At 31.7% G+C, this 22824-nt stretch overlaps 1 protein-coding gene across 3 annotated transcripts in view; it reads left to right on the top strand.

The window, feature by feature from the left end:
• LOC134724501 (multidrug resistance-associated protein 1-like) overlaps positions 1-22355 on the top strand; it is a 55130-nt gene extending 32775 nt beyond the window's left edge. The window contains exons 21-31 of one of the 3 annotated variants that reach the window (XM_063587554.1): positions 374-614; positions 1139-1358; positions 11628-11938; positions 15143-15342; positions 15863-15989; positions 17478-17579; positions 17750-17896; positions 19536-19694; positions 20080-20246; positions 20898-21092; positions 21565-22355. In XM_063587554.1, the coding sequence (XP_063443624.1) occupies positions 374-614; positions 1139-1358; positions 11628-11938; positions 15143-15342; positions 15863-15989; positions 17478-17579; positions 17750-17896; positions 19536-19694; positions 20080-20246; positions 20898-21092; positions 21565-21679 (1984 nt within the window). In that variant the 3' untranslated portion in view covers positions 21680-22355. Of the gene's footprint in view, positions 1-373; positions 615-1138; positions 1359-2615; positions 2927-6195; positions 6507-11627; positions 11939-15142; positions 15343-15862; positions 15990-17477; positions 17580-17749; positions 17897-19535; positions 19695-20079; positions 20247-20897; positions 21093-21564 lie in introns of all 3 variants that reach the window. The other 2 variants (XM_063587555.1, XM_063587553.1) reach the window with 2 other exon arrangements.
• The last annotated feature ends 469 nt before the right edge of the window (positions 22356-22824 follow it).

Raw genomic sequence — 22824 nt, 5'->3', positions numbered from 1 at the left:
CAGGAGACAATTAATTTTCTTTTACAGTGAATTTATGACATTAGGCTAATCCATATTTATGTGCTATTCCTTTAAAACAAACGTGTGAGGGCTGGACTGTAAATTTATTTATTTGACAAGTATCTGTCTTGTCATTTTTGTAATGTCAGGGTTAACTAATTTTCTAGTTTAGAAAATACTGGTCACTCATTGTTGGTTCACCAAGATGAAAATAAGGACATTTCATTGGTTGTGTTTTCATTGTTTGAGATGTTTTTAGCCAATTGCAACGTTTTGATGTCAGATTTGGAAAATATTACCCAGAATGCAGCAAATTGTTTGATTACAGTTCATATTGATAAAAGTTTGAATGTTTTTTGTTTGGTTATTGTAGGCAAGTGTCTGTTCTTTCTCAGAGAACAAGGACAGAATCTGAAATGTCTGAAGGTCAAAAGTCAGATACTTTAAGCACTTCCTGGAAGGGTTCCCATGGAGCGCTGACATCTAAGATGGCACCTAAGAAACAGAAGTCAGTAATTGCTGCTGACACTGAAAATGAGAAATTGAAAAAACAAGTCAAAGAAAAGAAAAAGGAAGATAAATTGATACAAGCTGAAGGTGTAGAGACTGGGAAGGTAGGTAGAATTAGGTGCAAGCATAGATGTTGAATTAGAAAAATTCTGAAGCACCAGCTATCAATCAATCAATCAATCAAGTTTATACAAGTTCTGTATGAGATAATCAGATCACAAATATATCACAACGTTCAACCAGTGAATATAAAGAAACATCAACACAAACATGTATTAAACAGAATTTGTTCAGCCTGTTGTTGACCTTGGACAAGCAAATAAACAAATGTCAAGGTTAAGCTCGTTCTGTGAATAAGCTTCATCCTCTTGATAAGACATTGATTAAAAAATGTATTTACAAAAATACCTTTATATCAAAGGCCAATGTAAATTCATAAATTCCACAAAACCTGACAAAATCAAATGCTCAATAATATCAACCAATCAAACAGCTGCAAAACAACTGACATACTGATGAAATATGAGGGTTTAACCTGGTTTTATAGCTAGCTAAACCTGCCTCTAATATTACAACTTTTTGTAATATATTGTTTTAATACTACTATTGATGAATTGCTGTATTTCAGGTTAAGTTGAATGTATTTATGGCATACCTGAGATCTGTAGGACTACTACTGAGTATGCTTATTATATTTTTCTACATATTATATAATGCTGCCAGTATTTACTCTAATATATGGCTGGCTGAGTGGAGTAACGACAACACGACAGCAGTAAATGGAACATATGATACAGATCAAAGGGACCTGAGACTTGGTATCTACGGTCTTATTGGCATCATCCAAGGTAGGGACCATGAGCTATAAAAAATTCTACTCATTTATTGCATTGGTAAAAAATATATGTAGGGTTTCCTTACATAATCCAAATTTGAAGACAGACCCTAACATTTTATGAGAATTGCTTTAAAAAAAGATTCCAGCATATCTGTCATTGTAACTTTACAGGGCTATTCTATTACTACATGTACCAAGGGAAGGGTCTTTGGAATTGGGATGACCGTTGATGGAATTTTAAAATGATTATTTACACTTTTACTTAACAAAAACACCTATACCTAGGGGATATATTTAAGTGCTTTACCCGGGTCCCACGTATTATTTTGAATGGAACACCCTTAGCTTGTAACATCAAAATTTGAGGCAGAATTGATAAAAAAAAATGTCACATGGGATTATTTACAACTTACTAATTTCAGATGATTGTAATATTTAGATATGGTTATTAGTCAATGCAATATACTCAAGATTGTGATTAAAAAAAAACCAAACATTGGCATTTTATAATTTTTGTGGAGGGAAACCCCAAACACACTTTTTTTTTGCATAACAATGTGAAAAATGAACTGATGTGAAACCCAATAAACAGAGCTTTAATTTTGTAATCTATTCTTTAATCACAGCATTTCCTGATAAAGTATAATAAATACAATACTTTTTTCTTAATTCTATTCAACAAGTGGCAATTATAAATCCTCAAAGTTATTTTCTTTGATTGCCATTTTATATACATGAAATGCTGTTAATTCAGAAATTATTGCTAAGTTTTATAAATGGCAACAATGCTACTGGATTAGTATCACAATACATATTTGTAATAAGAACTCACATTATGATATTTGATACAAACATGAGTATGCAGATTTTTGTGAAGTTTCAATTATTAATCTTACATTTTTGTCCATTTCATCAAAAAAAAAAAAAAATAATAAATGAATGCAATAATTTCTGAGTTCAGTTAATATTATTTAAATGTTTGGCAGTTTTCTAATCATAACTATCAATCCTAATGAATATTTTTTATTTATGCCAAAAATCGATACTATTTATAGACATGTTTTTCTATTGGGTATTGTTACTTATAACATGTACAAGAATAGTAGATATAAGTAAATTATAAAATGTAGCAATGTTTTTTTTATGTCACATGATCAGATCAGCAGGTCACATGACCAAGTAAGCTGGTCATTGTCTAGAGGTAGGTTGTTGTAGACTGTGTATTACCCAGCTTTTACAGATTATAATCAGAACTATTTATTTTCAGGTATTTTCATTGTTATATCTTCTATCATGCTTTATGTTGGTAATGTAATGGCGGGCCAGCGATTACATGCTGGCATGTTACAAAACACAATGAAAGTGCCGATAGCATTTTACGACACGACACCTCTAGGACGGATTATGAACAGGTTCAGTAAAGATATAGATGTGTTAGATACAGTCATACCAAGAGTGGCTGAATCCTGGCTAGCTTGTCTGTTGAGAGTGGTCTCCGTGCCGTTAATAATTGGTTACACTACTCCCTGGTTTTTGGCGGTTTTGTTCCCACTGACGGTCCTATACATCATGGTCCAGGTCTGAATCTTTTTGGACCCTTTTGCATCTTATTCTGGAGTCTAACTGTTGTGTGTTTTGTTATACTAATATCTGCTGTTTTGTTTATTTTTCTGATCTTTCTGTAGAAGTCTTGATATTTTAGATGCTTCATAGATAGCTTCATGCTTTACGTTTGATAATGCTTTTAGAAGAAAATTATTATTGCTTAAACAGTGCTGTTTTCTTATCAAAGAAATAATGACTAGAAATTCTTCATTTTATAAAAAAGTGCATATTTATATGATACAAATTCCATTAGAAGTGTTTTCTTAATCATAATTTTTGGTTCAATAATTTTCAAAAAGTAAAATCTCAGAATTTCTACACAACTTATATATTGTTTTATTTATTATGTTCACTCACTTGAGAATGGCATGGTACATCTTTGTAAAAATCACTGAATTAAAGTGCACCAATTGTTTGTCACACTGTCACATTGCCAAATTTTGTAGGTCAATGGTTAGATTTTCATCCTTCAAAAACATTGACATTAACTAAAAATCTGATTGTTTTTAATCATATGACATATAAACCTCTCTGTCTCTTTCTTTCTTTATACTCCCCTATTCTTCCCATCAGACTATCAGTTCATCTGTCTAATCTGAATTTGCTTCAGGATTTTAAAAATTATAAGAAATTGTCATCTTTTTTAAACCTAGATATACACACTTATACACAGTTTTAGGGTATCGTTTTACCAAGCACTGGACATGTGCCAACATGCAGGAAGTATCCCTTTAACACATGTTTTTGGTAAATTTGCTTCAAGCATTCACATTTGACTAGTAGTTTTTCATAAAGAACCACCAGGGCAAAAAGATTTCAAGAACTCTAGGTCTATAAACATGACAATTTTTTTTTAAGGAAAACCACATAACGTTATATTTTCTTTTAAAAGCTGAATCACAGAGTAAGCTCCCTTTGAGATATAGTTTTCATTTTTATATGTTGGTTTGTTCTCTGATATAGAGATAATTAGATAATTGAGGCAAATGATAGTTTTGTTCTTTGGTGGAATATTTACATCAGAAAATAAGACAAGATCTTTGTTTAAATACATTTTGAAATTTCAGGTGGTGCAGTATTTGCTATAGGCTGCACTGTCAATCTTGCTGGTGTTTATGCTGGAAAAATCCTCCATTGTCACTTACTCGCAACAATATTGGCAGCTCCAAGTTTTTTCTTTGATACCACACCAGTTGGAAGAATTCTAAATCGCTTTGCTCACGACACAGACGTGATTGATATAAATCTCCCAAGGAACTTCAGGAGTTGGTGTTTCCAGTTCTTGAAGACTTTGACTGTTCCCATCGTGGTTGGATACAGTACCCCTCTTTTTCTCACAACAATTCCTCCAGCTATTATTGTTTATTATTTTGCCCAGGTAAAATGTGCAGAGTTGTCTGTCCATAAAGGCAAGAGTTACCTCCCTTTAATGTTAGTATTTGTTTTTTGTGTTAAATTATTATGAATACCACCTGTGTGTATCTTAAAACGTATCTGAAAATTGGATATGGAAAGAACTAGATTTCAAAAGAAAATCAATCTAAAGTCTAGACTTTACTTGTAAAAACTATTTTTATTGGTTGGGTCAATATTTTTTAGCCCCTTTCTTTCATTTGGCGTAGACATTTGAAATTTTTTGAAACCTTATAGAAATTACATTTAAGAGACTGAATATTATTCATCTAAGTTGGTTGCAACAAATTTTCATTTATCTATATCAAAATAAAAAAAAGTTTAAAGAGTCACATGGCCATTATTGCTGTTTTATTAAAAAAACAAAAAAAAACAAAACATTATATTATGAGACTTTGAAATTTTCTTAAAGACTTTATTTGTTGTCTTTGTAAAACTTGTATGTGGGATGCATGTGGAAGCTGTCATTGTTGTTTTATTTCCCTGAAATACAGTGTAGTGCTGGTTGGCTAGAGTAAATGTTAAACTATAAATTTTTCAATACTATCATCAGTAGAAATTCAACCTCTCAAATAGATATATAACTACTCACAAAGAATTGTTGATCAGAAAGGAGATAAGGTTTAAAATTAAAAACAAACAATTGGAAACAAAGGCACCTATTTGGAAAATAGACTAAATCATATATCAATGAAAAATACTTGGTAATTCGCATTGATTTAGTACATGTATAGAGTGTCATTAAGGTTGTCTTTTAGCTTGTTAAGAAAAATGTTTTTGCTGTTGCTGTTTCATGTATGTTTACACTGGTACCTCCTACCAATTTATTTTCATTCCTTGGTTTACAATTTTTTTTCTACATGACTGTGTGTTTAGTTGAAGACAATATCTAAGTTATTTAATTGAAATCTGTAATAGCACATATTGAATAAGACAAAAGAGATTTCATACAAAAAATATGAGTATCTTTAGACTGCTAGGCAGGCAAATTGTTTGTCCTCAATATTTTTTTTGTGCTTGACCATGAGCAAGATTTTTTAAAATCACTTACATCTAAACCTCAAGACAATCAGGTGGTCCTTCAGTTAAATACTGATAATTGCTTGATGAAATTCTTTAGCATATTTAACATAATGTTTAATTCTAAAAAAATATTGACTTAATCTTTGTTTTTATATTTCACTGTTACACCATTGTCCCAGGCTAGGGTTGGCCACTTTGAACTAGTTTAACCCCGCCACATTCTATATGTGCCTGTACCAAGTCAGGAGCCTGTAATTCAGTAGTTGTCGTTTGTTGCTGTATATCATAACTTTTTTTCATACTATATTTGAATCAGGCAGTTTGTGTTCTTGTTTGAATTGATTAATTTTGGTCATTTTAGAGCCTTTTAAATCTGACAATGCCATATATTGGTTTAACTTATTGTTGAAGGCATTAAGGTGATCCATCATTGTTTATTTCTGTGTCATTTGGTCTTTTGTGGGATATTTGGCTTATTGGCGATCATACCACATCTTATATATATATTTATTTTTTTTTTAATCTTATATTGACATTCTGTATATTAAAGAATGTTGAATATTGGATTTAAATAAATGAATTCCTTGTCTCTCTATTTTCCATGAGCCATCAGCACTCTGAAACTGTCCTCACTTTTAGTTTGCATGCTGTAATTGTCAGTAGTAAGTAACTAGTACTGTGTTTATGTTAAATACTTTATTTGGCTGTAGCTAGCTCAAGTCAAATGTCACAGTGCACTGATGCAGTCAGTCTTCAATCCTCTATTTTGATGGAATGCTCACACAAAATAATAATTCTGTTTCCAGGTCTTGCCATTTTACTTCAGGGCCTGATTCACCATACTGCCTGTGTTGAAGCATCAAGGAAATTGCATTTTGGCATTCTACACAGAATTATGCAAGTGCCAATGATGTTTTTCGACAGAACTCCTACAGGCAGAATCATCAACCGATTTAGTAGAGATATTGACGTGATAGATACAGTCCTACCAGACAAGTTGAAATCCTGGTTTGGTTGCTTTTTGAAGTGTATCAGTGTACCAGTAGTGATAGGAGTCGTTACACCGTTGATTTTCGCTCCTCTTGTTCCTCTAGCAGTGTTATATATTTTCGTACAGGTTCGATTTTATTCCTCCCTCAATTTTTGCAGGTTTTGAATGGTAGTATTTGTGTTAGATACATATACACTTTTGTTTCCCCTCACATATTCCTCTGGTTTCCAAGGGTTTATATCTGTTGACTGTATGAACTGAGATCAGAATTGATGATAAAGGTACCAGGATGTGTAGCAAGGAAATTGTTTGCTGCTTGTTTTAAGATCATGAACTTTCATGCTATCAAAAAACATGTGAAAATTTTATTAAACAAAACCACTTCAGGTTTTCAAGATCTCAATTTAGTATCTTATCTCAGAAAGTTAAAAGTCTGTAAAGACTGACAACAATATACAGTATTTTCAGTGAACAAATATCAAACTCAGACCAAACTCATCCAGGCTTTAGCATGTTTAACATGTGGTAGTTATTATAACAGCAGCAATATCATTAGCTTTATATATACATGTGTTGTGATTCTCTATGTTTCTGTAGTGTAATTCAATATGAATTAGCAATTTATGTATTTAGTTCTAATGATGCCTACTTGAGGGTTCTAAATCCCTTTTAGCTCACCTGGCCCAAAGGGCCAAGTGAGCTTTTCTCATCACTTTGCGTCCGGATTTCAGATGAATTGAACAACCTGTTGTTGGGTTGCTGCCTCTTAATTGGTAATTTTAAGGAAATTTTGCTGTTTTTGGTTATTATCTTGTTTAATATTATAGATACTGTTAGATAGAGATAAACAGCAATAATGTTCAGCAAAGTAAGATTTACAAATAAGTCAACAGGACCGATATGGTCAGTTGACCCCTTTAGGAGTTATTGCCCTTTATAGTCAATTTATTACATTTTTCATAAATATTTGTAGACTTTTAGAAAATATTTTCCACTGTAATTACTGGGCCAAGTTCATTATAGATAGAGATAATTGTAACAAGAAGAATGTTCAGTAAAGTAAGATCTACAAACACATCACCATAATCAAAACACAATTGTGTTATGAATTTATCTGTGTCCATTGTTTAATATGCACATAAACAAATTTTTTGTTCAATGCCTTGAAATAAGGAACTATCAATGTTTCCATTATAGCATTCCAACAATAATACAGTCAATCAACTGCAATTTCTGAAGAAGTTAAAATAAAGGGATTTTTTCTATGACCTTCATATGTCATGACTGATCACATTGATTTTCAAAAACAATGAACAAACAAATATTTTCTTTCGTTATGTTATCTTTCTTTTAATCTGACTATCTGTCAGTTATTCTTAATGAAAATATTGAAAGCAAGATTAAAGAAATTGATTAATTCTCTGTATGGACAAAGCAGCCAGGCAGATACTGTTTCTCATGTTTGTTATTGAAGCATGTTCAGTACAAGTAATTTTGGAACCCAATTTTTGATAAATTTAGAAATAGCATGTTTATGAAGAAATGGACATTGAAAATAATTGAAATTCTAAATTTGATATAATGTATCATGGAATTAGTAATTCTTACACAGAGACCCCTATCATAACTATGCCAACATTTCTCTAAATATCCAAATTGCACATAAATGTATATAGGTCACTTTTTGTTTGTAGTTACATAGCCCAGAGCAATACATTGAAATGTTTGCATAGGGTAAATTTTGAGGTAAAATGTCTGCTATATGTAAGAAAATTCGTCATTTTATACCACTGTTCTGGAGAAGGGCAATTTGATTGTCTATTTCTCCACCTCCATCTGTCCCTAATTTGGTCACATTTTTCTCTACAAGTCATAGCTTTTCTGGTTATACTATATGGTGTGACACAGTTTGACATGCATGACATGTATTCATTTCTTTTCATTTTCTACTTCTGTTTACCATATAAACTGAACCTCTTTTGAATAAGCAAATATGACTATGATTTTTTTTAAACATTTTTGTAACATCCATTAGTACTAGTTCATTGCTCCAAAATACATTCCTTAAACTCTTGGTTTCTTTCATATTGAATCCTATGTTTTATTGTGTTGTGTATTTGATCCCTGTACTTGAAATACTAACAGAACAGTACCTTAAAAAAGGTTTAGAGTTTTTTTTTGTCTTTAAAAAAACCAGGTGTCAGGAATAAAACAGTCTCTCTTAACTTGCTGAAATAGTTTCTATTAGTTAGTTTAAACATTATTTACTTATAATGGATTTGGAAACAAGTTATTACAATTTATATTTATTCCTTTCCACTTTGCTGGTGTTAGAGCTGCTTTGTAGCGGCATTAGCCTGCTCTTTTTCAAAATCTACAAAATCGTCTTTTAAGTGGAAGAGATGTTGCTTGTTCTTAATGTGTATTTCAACTATTTATCATCCCCTTCCAACAGACTATCATTGTGTCCTAAGACTATACTCTCAAATGGGATAAAAGGAGAGCTGAAAATTCAGTCCCTGAAATTTTCTCCCTGTAATGGGGATAGAAACGAGGAACCTATGTGCTTGGACTCATATGCACTAACCACTTCACCATAGCTCTCTATTATTTATATTATCTGGTTTTGTCTAGGTATTTAGACTTTTATGTAAGCTTGAACTGTGAAGGTTAGGAAGGCTAACACCCAAGAGATACATATATTTGTCTGATGTAAATTAGGTCAGCATCTTTATCAGGCCTTTTTTTTCTCTCACAGGTCTCTTGGTAATGTTGTCTGCCTATGTGATGGCCATTGGTGGAGTCATTGCCTCCAGGAAGTTTTATCGTCGTCTGCTGTTTGTGTTGCTTCGGTCACCAATGTCATTCTTTGATCAGACACCAATGGGGCGTATCATGAACAGATACACGGCTGACATTTTAGAAATTGACCTTGTGGTGCCATTTACAATGAGATCCATGTTGAATGTGATTCTACAAACCTTTTCAAATCTGGGTGTGGTCATTTACACTACACCTTTATTTGCAACAGTGCTGCCATTTTTTGGAGTTGTCTACTTTATCATTCAGGTAGTCTTTGTTGTAAGAGTTATCTCCCTTTTCATGAACTCTTCAGTAGCATTTGATTTACTAACAAGTATAAATTTGAAAATAGAGGAAATAAAAAAAGGATAGATTACTGAATGGAATTTACAAGATGTTTAAAAATATCATTGAAAGTTGATAATCTTTTAAAGGATCAGCATAACTAGTTCTCTTAGTTAGTTGTTTTCATCATTTAATAAAAATTGCACTTGACTGCAATTGATTTTCTATAATTTTATTAGTTCTTGATAATATATTAGATATCAAAAGGAAAATGACATATTTTGATTTGTAAATAAATAAAATCTTTTAGAGGTAATTGTGTTGCTACTCATATTTTCCACAATTTCTTTTTGGTTTAAGAAATGTTTATCAGATGCTGCTGTGGATGTTATTTGCACTCATGTACAGCTTCTTAACAAATATCAGCATTTGGTTAGATATAGACATTTCTTGAATGCTTAGCTGATGTATGCCCTTCCTGATCTTTTGTATATTTTATTTTATAAACATTTATTTTATTTACGGTTTTTAGTCAAAATTATTTCCTGAATTTGAATGTTATTTTCTATATCCACATCCTAAATACCTAGTGGCATTGCAAAAAAATAAAACACTTCAAGTATCAATGTAGAATAATGGCTATAACACTTTTGGTGTATACCTTTCAAATGTGTTATAAATCTCTTCAGGAAAAAACATTATTACGACCAATCATCACATTCTTACCTTCTTTTATAGTTTATTTTGAGTAAAGGGTTTTCCTTCATTATTGAAGGCCTTATTTAATGACCAATAGCTGCTTTGGTCTCTGGTGTATAGTTGTCTCATTGAAAGTCATTCTATGTCTCTTTAATTTCACGAGGAACCCATTTTGAAATTATTTATATCTATCTAACTGGCCTTGGTAAATGCATTTGAAATTCAAGTTGAATCAACTAGTATTGTTAGTTTTTCTGCCAGAGGTTGTTGTCACTAGGCAACCTTTCATAATCCACCTGTAAAAACTGACAGAGGTCATATATTAGTGAATGTTGCTGTTATTGGCATTTTACACCAATAATCAATCAAATCTTTGAAAGACTTGAGATGATGTCAAACTTGACATGCCTATTGTTGAAGACTTTAGTTTGGACAATGTCAAACTTGACATGCCTATTGTTAAAGACCTGTTTTGGACTAAAAAAAAAGATTTTTTTTTATCTCTGGCCCTGTCGGTACGACAGTTGTTTAGAAGACTTATTTTGTTTTTGTGTTGTGTCACAGACTCATGGTCATATTACTCACATCTCCTTTAATCATACTAACTGATTCAGTAATTGAAATAACTTCTAACATGGTGCTTGTAGCTTAACATCATCATGACCAAGGCTTAAAAATATTCAGCATGCTTGCTTTAAATGTGTTTCTCCAGCATGTTTCTTTTAGCAAGCAAAATATTGAATAATGCAAATGGTCTTTTTGACATTGGCAAACTATGTGAGAGAGCTGTCTACCTATTCCATTTTTATGATTAAGGGTCATTTTGGTCTCTTGTGAAGAGTTGTCTCATTGGCAATCATACCACATCTTTTTTTCTTCTTCATGTTTTTGTAATTAGTCCAATAAACTTTCTAACAAGTAAAATACAGCTTTTTGCTGGACCCTCATTTCAGTAAACATGTACTTCATACTATTATGATTATTTCTTATGAGTTCAGGTAGCTAGCCTGTGTATTTCTTGGATAAAATGTCATATTTAAATGTATGTGAAATCTTTGAACTCCTTGTCTCATAGTTGATTGCAAATTGTTAGTTTATTAGATGTTTGTTTGGCTCTCTGTCTTACTTCATGTCTGTCTCGTGTTTTTTTTACAGTATTTGGTTGAATCTTGTTTCAGTCATCTTTAAAGAAATGCAGGGTTTGCTTGTAAGACCATCACCATTAGTTATTTCTACTGGTAATCATGAAGTGAAGGAACCTAAGACAAGCTTTTTACAAAAGCTATAAAAATTTCAATTTTGTACAATGAAAGACTGATAGAATTGAAATTGAAATGAACTAATGCTAAAAAATTGGTTGACATTATTGAATCAATGTGAAATAGAACAAAGATTAACTATCATCGAATAATGATTTTTTTCTCTGTTTTGAACATCATTACATTTTATTTTTCCATGCAGGCATCTTCACGTTGTTAGCTGGAATCTGTTTAGCAGTTGGTTCCAACATGGCTACCTCCAAGCTTCACCGATCTCTCCTGCTCGGCGTCTTTAGATCACCCATGTGCTTTTTCGATACAACACCACTTGGAAGAATTATAAATAGATTTTCAAAAGATGTGGATGCTATTGATATCCAAGTCCCGGAAATGTTTAAAAATTGGTTCTTGTGTTTTGTTAATGTGTTAGGTGCCATGATTGTGATTACCATGGGAACACCATTGTTTATAATAGCTCTGATTCCAATGGGTGTTTTATATTTTTTTGTCATGGTAATTCTCTTTTTTTTCAAATTTGATATAATCTAGCTTAGATGCCTATATCTCTAGAGGGCTGTTGTACACACTTATAAAACTAAACTAATTATTTGCACCCAGTCATTTTGATTATTTTGAGTGAAGAAATTTTATTTTTTGACATAAAACAGCTAAAACACTGAAAAATTCAAAATGATATCAATATTTTATGAAATGAAATAACCCACTTTTAAATTAAAAGAAATATAACAGCACATGCCACTCAATTGTGCATACCAATTTCTTAGCAACTGATCAGGTCTACGCATGATGTTTAAAAAATACTTGCTGTTGAAATCTGAATTATAGAAAAGTCAGACTTGTGTCTCACCTAAGCAATTTGGATTTCAATACATAGCAATTGATATTTGCAATACCTTTTGTAATAAACTGAACAGAAATGACCAGTTGCAAGAATATTGATTAACTAATGAGTGTTTTGCCATTATTAATAAATGTATTTAATGTGGTGCTTTTGAATTGCAATGCTGTGCCTTATTGCTTTATAAAAAGTCTGGTAAAGAAATTAAATATTTTCAGTATATGCTTTTTTGGCTTAAAATTAGCATTTTGTATCTTATGTTGTCAAAGTGTCTGCTGAAAAATAGACGAATATCTCGCTGCATGATTAATAAGAACACTAATTAGAAAGCATGGTAGTTCTCTTGTAGATTTTTTTAAGGATCTAATTTTTTAATTAAAAAAAACAACCTATGAAATTAATTACTAATTCTGCTCCATTTATTTGTGATATATATTTGTAATTGGAAAATCTTATTGATAGAAAAATCCATCCATTTTGAAATTATTAACAGACAATAACATAAAGTCACAAGAGCCCAATTAGAAAATTTGCAAACCTTAAAATAAGAAAATGAAAGAAAATATATACATTATATAATATTCGGCTGTTGTGTGCTTTATGGTCGGGTTGTTGTCGCTCTGACACACTCCCCATTTCCTGTCTCTATATATAGACAATTATTAAGTGATGAGTTTGATCTCTCTTTTTAGATTTTTTATAAAGTTGTGGATAATAGTATCAGGAATTAAGACCCGCTCTGATTATGGATGAATGTTATATCACTTGATATTAAATACTTTGTCAAAGAATTATAACAATCAGTTACATTGATGATAGCTTCTTTCTTTATATATCAGCAATTCAAACATTCATATGATTGAAATGGTATAAATGGGATGAAGGGAAAAAGGGATCAAAGTGAACCCTTGTATCATATCCAGGTATCAATACCTAATCCCCTGTTAGGGTTCTGACCAACAAAAGTATTGCTTATCAGAAACAGGTTTTTTTTCGTTTCCCGAAGCTGACAATAAGATAGAATCATATATTTTATATGTTCCAAGTTTTCTCAAACAATGATACACCTTGGAATTGGTCATAAAACTTGGCAGAACCTTTATATTATTGATAAGATTTGTTTCTTCCACATTTATTGTTTCTTTGTTATTTAGGAAGGAAAAGGGTTTGTTATAATATATATGCTTAGAGTTTAAAGAAAACTTTATATGACATCAGCTTTGTTTTGGGGTTTTCAGTTGCTTCATGCTAACAAACTCTTATGATTTTACTTTACCTGTTGACCTATTGTATGGGATAATTCAGAAGCACTTATTTTGTCTGGAAAGTCTATTTGGATTCAAGCTCAGTTGCCTATTTGGTTTTGTCCAAACAGAAACACTAATTGTATGAACCTCATCAAAGTTGAATCATTCAAGTTATATCATTACTTTCATGTTGAAAAAATAGGTTTTCTTACTTTTCTTGAAATGAAATGTTATTCTTGCTCTTTGTGTCCATCAGAATAAGCATTTCCATCTGATTGCTTGTGGCACTTTTGAAATTTAAAACTTGTACTAAAAAAGTTTTAAAATTTTCTCCATTTTTTGGCAAGATTGTTCCAGATTTGTGAAATATTATAATTATTGATCCAGTATATTTTGAAAAATATAATTTAAGCTAAGACAGTTTAAAACTATGATAAATTACTTCTTATACAAATTATTTCTAAGTACCATCCATAGTTATATTTTACTTATATGCATGTGCATGTTTCTAATCTGATATACAGTGAGAAAAATAATCAAGATGTTATTATTTGGCATAGATATCAAAATGTTATTTAAAAAAATCAGTTGTGGTATATTTTATTCATCGATCCATTCCAAATGCATGACCATAGTAAAACATGGTCGTATGAATTGTTTTACATTGTCTTATCGGGGCCTTTTATAGCTGACTATGTGGTATGGGCTTTTCTCACTGTTGAAGGCCGTACAGTGACCTATAGTTGTTAATTTTTGTGTCATTTTGGTCTTTTGTGGATAGTTGTCTCATTGGCAATCATACCACATCTTCTTTTTTATAGTTTAGGACCATATTTCAATGAATCTTGTGACATAACGCACCTCCTGTACCATTTATCAATCAAATTAATAAGCAGAGTTTTACACAGTATATAATGGACTCTGACAGTTGTTACTACAATACTTAATAGTACATACTATTTTAAAGTTGGAATGGCATTTTTTTTAGCTCTGCTTGGTTTTTCTTTAGAATATTTTACCCTCTCACTTTTTTTTTATATGTTAGCTTTTGTCACTATTCTGCTCACTGTATATCACTGTATTTATGCTTGTGTTTTATTTTCCTAACTTTGCATGCTATTTATGCTTGTGTTATATTTTCCTAGCTTTGCATGCTATTTATGCTTGTGTTATATTTTCCTAGCTTTGCATGCTGCTTTATACTAACCCAAATTTATCCTGCATCAATATATATATATTCAAATAACTATCATTAATTGACAATTGTAGGAAGATAAATTAAAAGTGAAGTTAATAGCAATTATTTAATTTTTATAAATATTTGGACTTTATTTTAATTTAAATCATGATTCAAACATATTTTGAAATAGTTTTAGATTATATTTTGAATTTAATTCATCAAAGCTTTTTATATTGTATGATGTAATTTTTTAATTTTTGAGAAAGTTTTAGATTATATTTTGAATTTTCATGTATCAAAATACTTTTTTATGATGTAATATTTTAGTTTAAAATTATAGCAAGAAACAATTTTGGTGTGAAGTTAACATATTGAGATTTTAGCAAAAGTCAAATTATTTATTTTATAAATTAAATATTTCTTTTTTACAGAGGTTTTATGTTGCCACATCTCGTCAGTTGAAACGATTAGAGTCTGTGAGTCGATCCCCTATCTACTCCCACTTTGGGGAAACAATCACAGGAGTAACAACTATCAGAGCATATCAACAACAACTAAGATTCATTGCAGAGTCAGAAGAAAGGGTAGACGAGAATAATATCTGCTATTTTCCCAGTGTAATAGCCAACAGGTCAGTATGAGACAACCATCTTTGTTTTAGGGTAAGATTGCATGTTAGAAGTCTGGTTCTTCTTGTAAACCACTCTAGTCTAACTGCCATGACCGTTTGATCATAAATATAAAGCACAATATTTTCTTTATATCTCTTTTGACGGAATTTATATTTGTTCAATTGAGAAAATTTTGTGTATTTTATTTAATTTAACACAACACAAGTAGAACAATAATGATTTTCCAGACTTAATGAAAATTTGATGCATTGTTTAACCAACAAACTGTTATAAATGAATTAAAATTAAAGGATTAATTTCTTATGAAGATATGTCCAATGCACTATTAATGTGATTAGCTAGGTGATATTTTATACAAAAAATGCTATGTTCCTTTGTTTTTCAGATGGTTAGCCATAAGACTGGAGTTTGTTGGTAATTGTATTGTATTATTTGCCTGTTTTATTTTTCAGATGGTTAGCCATACGACTGGAGTTTGTTGGTAATTGTATTGTATTTTTTACCTGTTTTATTTTTCAGATGGTTAGCTATACGACTGGAGTTTGTTGGTAATTGTATTGTATTTTTTGCCTGTCTATTTGCTGTGGTTGGAAGAGATACCCTGACAGCAGGGATTGTTGGATTGTCTATAAGTTACGCTTTAAATGTAAGAATTTTTTATATTCATCTGACAACATAACATATTAAGCTTCATAGGGAGCTGTACTAGTTTTAACAATGAGAAATACCCATACTGTATACTGTATAGTCCACTATAAGAGGACCGCCCCATTATGGGAAAATGTTAACATTTAAAAAGAAAACAAAAAAACTAATATCCTGATTTATGACAAAAAGAATTAAGGAAAAACTAATATGATAGACATCAACCAATAACAACCACTGGATTTCAGGAATCTCACTTTATAGGCATGTATAGAGTAGCTAGTGTAGCAGGTTAGTATAAAAAAGAAGATGTGGTATGATTGCCAATGAGACAACTATCCACAAAAGACCAAAATGACACAAACATTAACAACAATAGGTCACCGTACGGCCTTCAACAATGAGCAATGCCCATACTGCATAGTCAGCTATAAAAGGCCCTGTTAGACAATGTAAAACAATTCAAACAAGAAAAATAAAGGCCTTATTTATGTAAAAAAATGAACGAAAAACAAATATGTAACACATAAACAAACGACAACCACTGAATAACAGGCTCCTGACTTGGTACAGGCACATACATCAATAATGTGGCGGGGTTAAACATGTAAGCGGGATCCTAACCCTTCCCCTAACCTGGGACAGTGGTATAACAGTACAAATTTATGAGCACTCAACCTGGGACAGTGGTGTTGCAATATATCATAGGAAAAAATTATAAAATCAGTTGCAAATGGTTTGACCATCAGATTGGTACAACGCCAAAAAAAACTTACATAAAAACTAAAGGCAAAAACTACTTATCACAGAGAACCTTTAATCACTAAATACTAATTTAAAGCCAGGATCAACTTATACATAAATCATGTTCTTCCAGACAAAAGTATCAATCTGTGCACATCCAATGGATATAGTGTAAAGAAGGTCACAAACAGTCTTTGTTAGTTTTGTTTTATTTTAATTTTAGTTTCTTGTGTACAATTTGGAAATAAGTATGGCGTTCATTATCACTGAACTAGTTTATATTTGTTATGGGTGCCAGCTGAAGGACGCCTCCGGGTGCGGGAATTTCTCGCTACATTGAAGACCTGTTGGTGACCTTCTGCTGTTGTTTTTTTATTTGGTCGGGTTGTTGTCTCTTTGACACATTCCCAATTTCCATTCTCAATTTTATTAGAAAAGAATGACCTTGTGCAATGCGGAAATATAAGTACAAAATGCAGGACCATACCTTTTCATAACTGCATAACAATATTCATCTTCAGTTGAGTTTTGATTTATTAGAAACAAAATCAATATAAGTACCAATAAAAAAAATATTCAAAGATCTAACTATAGTGTTTAATTGGTACCTTTTAAAAAAAAATATTAGTTATTTTTAAGTAAAAAATGTTACTTCTAATGTTTTTATGTGACACTTTTCATATTTGATACCAATATCGTATTAATTCTGTTTATATTGGAGATTAATATACTACTACCATTACAGGTGACACAAACATTGAATTGGTTAGTGAGAATGACAACAGAATTAGAGACAAATATTGTGGCTGTAGAAAGAGTAAAGGAATACACAGAAACTCCTACAGAGGTAAATAGTATACCACAAAACACATTGAGTACAAATTTGGGTGATATCACTTTAACTGTTCTTGAGTTATGTCCCATTATAATCTTATAAATAAGCAGCGCCATTATCTGTGTCCAATGGACACATTCCCCATTTATAATACTAATGTTGGTTATGTTCTGCTGTTTCAGGCTGCATGGGAGATAGAGGATAAGAAGCCAGCCTCCTCTTGGCCTGACAAGGGATGTGTAGAATTCAATGACTATGGTGTCAGATATAGAGAAGGTCTGGACCTGGTACTCAAAGGGATATCCTGTAAAATAGACCCAACTGAAAAGGCAAGATTTTAAAAATGGAAGAAGTACAAATATTGCAGACAAAGTATTCATGTATATCATATCCTATTGGGTCTCCCTTTGCAAAAGATTGACTTTGCTATATCTATATTAATAAAAAAAAAAAAGGGGAGCCATGTGATCTAATGTCCTTAATCTTCATTAATAATGACATAATTCAATAAAACTTCCATAGATTATTTCAAACTTTATGCCTATGTCCATTTGCAAACATGGAATTTGCCATTTTATTCAAAAGAGGAGCAGCAAAAATGAATTTTGAGCCTTTTAAAGAGTATTTTGTAATTTATAATTCAATATATAACATCGGATTTTTTTTAATGAAAATAGATATTTGATTACATACCAAAGGAACAACCACCCAACATAAAATTTAAAAAAAAAAGCGACATACAGAGGGTAACTTTCAGTCTTCCACAATGGACAGGGGTCAATACAATAATATCATACGTCAACCTTTAATTTATCCATATACAGTAAAACCTGTATAAACCGGCCGGCTACGGGACTATGAAAAAGAGCTGGTTTAGGCAGTGAGCCGGTTTATTCAGGTTTCCGTATCGACTGGAAGTTAATGACTTGTGACGTCCGATAGTTTGCATATAAAAGTTCTCTTTGATAGTAAAGAATATCTGATCAATTAAAATATTTTCACTTCGTTTTCCATTGTTTACATTTGCATCCTAATGCTCGCGTTGTTTGGATTGTGAGACGAGAGTTTCGATTTACTTCCTTGATCATTTATTTGAAATGTTGGAATGGCCGATCAAAAAGCCAGAATATTATCAAACGTTATCTCATCACTATTGAAACGTTGTCGTACAGTTTACTATACCCATTGATTGTTGACATCTGGGTGGTTTTCATTATCAAGGTAATTTGTTTAGGGGTTCACAGCAGGGAACCCAGGTTTTTGACATCACGTTGTAAATTTCTTATGCTGCGATTTAAATTTGTTTATCCAAGTTAACGTTACAAAACGTAAGTTAAATCCAAGATATATTCGGTGTGTCTTGTCGTTTAATTGACACGTTTATAATGTTTTAATAAATAATACAGTTCACTACTGTACGATTGAAAGTACACTTCACAGTTTAACACCCGACTAATTGATTAATTATCCTGAAAAGTCATATTGTATAAAGTAAACAATTATGTTTTGATTGCATATCGATCAGTTAAATTAATAAGACAAACCGGTTTTGACAGGTAATAATTAATGTAAGTAAGAGTATTGGGACTTCATAATTAGACCGGAATTCGGAATACACAGGGTCCGGTTTACAAAGGGTATTTTAACAAAGACTTTGAAGGGAAAAAAATGGGACTTTCATTTTCGGCCGGAATGTACAGGAAGCTGGTTTATTCAGGGTCCGGTTTAATCAGGTTTGACTGTAGTCTAAAAAATGTCTCAACAATAAGATTTAATAGAAACAGTCAAAGACCTGCCATTGACACCACATGGTTAACTGTGGAAACATTGTATTTTCATGGATATTTAATTTCACAGTTTTTGCCAAAGTCTGTATACAAACCTATAGTAAATATTTACTTTATTGATATTCACAGAACATAACAACTAATTATGATGTGAAGAATTTTTGACTTTTTTTTTTTACAGATTGGGATAGTAGGACGGACAGGTGCTGGTAAATCCTCCCTGACTTTAGCCCTGTTCAGAATTCTGGAGAAATCTCAGGGTAACATCATTATAGATGGTATAGATATATCAACCATAGGTCTTCATGACCTGAGGGCAAAGATCACCATTATACCTCAGGTAAGTGTCAGAAGTCAAAGGTCAATAATATGTATAGGTTGATAATTTTTGAGTTATGATAATGAAAGGACTGCCTGAAATCACATTTGTTTCAGAAATACTTTATAAAGAATCAAATATCATTGTATTTATGATTTGTATGAAACACCTCCCTATTACTGGTTTACCTTGAATTAGTAGTAAAAGAAAAAGTTTTGCAATTTATTTTTGGCATATAAGAACCACCCTATGTACTTCTTCAGACCAACTGATAGAGGGGAGATAATTCTGGTCCCAGCATGTTCAAGGGGGAGATAATCCAATTCACTAATGGAATTGCAATTGTGTGGAATCCGTGTAATTGTGAGTTTATTCATAGTTGAGGTCATACCTCTTCTTTTTTCAGGATCCAGTGTTATTTTCTGGAAGTCTGAGGATGAACATAGATCCATTTAGTTCCTACACAGATGAGGACCTATGGAAAGCTTTAGAGCATGCTCATCTTAAAACTTTTGTCAGTAACCTACCTGAGGGACTGCAGCATGAATGTAGTGAAGGTGGTGAAAACCTCAGGTAAGATTGTATGAAACATGGGGAGAAAATCTTATATACAATAAGAAGAAAATCATCATGAATGCAATAGTTTTCTCGTTTGAATTGTTTTACATTGTCTTTTCAGGTTTTTTTTTTATAGCTGACTTTGTGTTATGGGTTTTGCTCACTGTTGAAAGCTGTATCATTTTGGTCTCATGTGGAGTTGTCCCATTGGTAATCATACCACATCTTCTTTTTTATAACAGAGGTTTGAACTGCAGATGTTGGTTATTATAAAAGAAGAAGTGGTATGTTTGCCAATGAAGCAACTCATTACAAGAGACCAAATCACACAGAAATTAGCAGTTAAAGGTCACAGTATGGCCTTCAACAATGAGCCAAGCTCATAGCCAATTAAGGATAACACTTCCCAAAATATTTTAGACAATTGAAACATATTTGCTTTTGGTCAGTCAAGTATTGACCATTCAGTGGTCAGAATATAAAAGTGGGTGATCCCATATTCAATTAACCAAATCAAAATAAAAACAATGGAGGAGGTTTTTTAAAAGACGATTCATTGACAAATATTTGTTTATTTTACAGGTAAAAAGGCTTTTATCTTATTTTGTCTTCTGCAGAGTTAGTTGTGTTTAATCAGATTCATCATCAATCCTGTTTATATTTCAGTGTTGGTCAGAGACAGTTGGTGTGTCTAGCCAGAGCCTTGTTGAGGAAGACCAAAATACTAGTTCTAGATGAGGCTACTGCAGCTGTAGACTTGGAGACAGATGACCTCATACAGAACACGATCAGGACAGAATTCTCTGATTGTACTATATTGACTATAGCACATAGACTTAATACCATAATGGATTATACAAAGTAAGAATAGGAACCAGTATGTCTTAGGTCTCATTTAGCCTGTTTTTTTTTTAAATAAAGGGATACCAGTATACTTTGATGAGACAGCAACAACATGAAGACAAAATAAATTACCAAACATAGAAAATAAACAGTGAATATCAAATTGTAAAAAAAGCATTTAGACTTTATATATATGTGATATATTTTAATTTGCATAAGAAAGAAAAAAAAAAAAATAAGGCTTATTTCAGAAAAATGATACATTGCAAAATCATGTTTTCCAATCTTTTTAATGAAAATTATATTTTAAAGACCTTTTCAGACTTCTCAGGTTTTGTTCCAATGGTACAAGCCTTTAAAAATTTAGAGTAAGCCTTTTTATTGGTGAATAATATTTGTCCCAACACATGTTATAGTAGAATGTTGTCAGATTCTTTCAAGGAAAGTGTTTGATCAGATTTATTATAAAGCTTATTCATTTTACTTTCAGGGTAATGGTATTAGATGCTGGCGTCATCAAAGAATTTGATTCACCAAATAACTTACTGAAAGATTCAAACAGTTTATTCTTTGGGATGGCTAAGAATGCTGGACTTGTGGCTTGATAGAATATGGTGCAAGGCAAATTGACCTTAAGCTGTTCATTGTTAAATGCCTATCATAGAGATCTCTTGTAACGCCAACAACTTTAATTTATTATTAAGACTGCATATGAAATACTGTAGAATGAATAATGAGAGCCAAGAAGAGTGAATGGTGTGTTCAATTTGTGAAAATATCTTTCAGTTTTGTATTCTGTAAATTGAGAAATTAATGTGGGGTTTTTAATATTGCGAAAAATGCGACAAAGTTGTAAACGCAATAATTTAAACTTGTATTTTGAAATATTTCATATGAATTATACAGGATTTTTTTCAAAATCATAAGAATTCAAATCGCATTTAAGTCTAAACAAACAAAATTGCAATAATAAATGCACGCAATAATTTCTGAATTTACAGTAAGTTCCTGCTGTGTAAATGACCTCCAAATGTTTGAACAGTCAAGTATCATTGTAAACAATTTAATGTCAATTGTGAAGCCAAATGCATATATATATGTTTTAAAGCAGAAAAACGGTAGTTTATTAATTTTAGAAATATTTTAATTTGCTTGCAATAACTTTTGTTAAACTGCTGCACACATCCTGGTTCTTTTTGTTGCAAAAAGAGTGGGAGGTTCCAGCATCATCCATAATGTTTTGAAATCCCTTTTTGTTATTCATAATAGTGTGTATTATCGCTATTTTGTGCATTTTTCTTTTGATCTTTTTTTGTGATAATTTTCATATCATGCTTCTCGCTTGAGATGGAAAAATTATCACTAGAAACTAAGCAGGCACGTGGCGTTACTAACGAAATTGACATGAAATTGACAACCTCGTCATAGGTAAAATAGCGATAAATAGATTATCATTGGTCAGCTCAACTCGATTGCTTTTCTCACTTTCGCTGTTCCAGCTCAAGCGAGAAAATCAATCTCGTTGAGATGATCAACGATAATCTATAATTCTACAAAGTAATTAGAAGTTATCACCTATCCTTAAACATATAGATAACTAGTATCACAGGAAGAAAGAGCTTAAATATCACGTATCTCAATGTATACAGGAGTAAAGCAAACACTTGTTAAGGCTATTCCATCAAAATGGACGTGGGAGTGTGTTAAGGGACTGTCAAACCCCTCTACAACTTTGATTCTTTTGTAGTAA

Source organism: Mytilus trossulus, chromosome 7 (genome assembly GCF_036588685.1).
Source record: "Mytilus trossulus isolate FHL-02 chromosome 7, PNRI_Mtr1.1.1.hap1, whole genome shotgun sequence".
In the NCBI taxonomy this organism is placed as follows: Eukaryota; Metazoa; Mollusca; class Bivalvia; order Mytilida; family Mytilidae; genus Mytilus; species Mytilus trossulus.
This window is presented reverse-complemented; position numbering and strand designations above follow the sequence as displayed.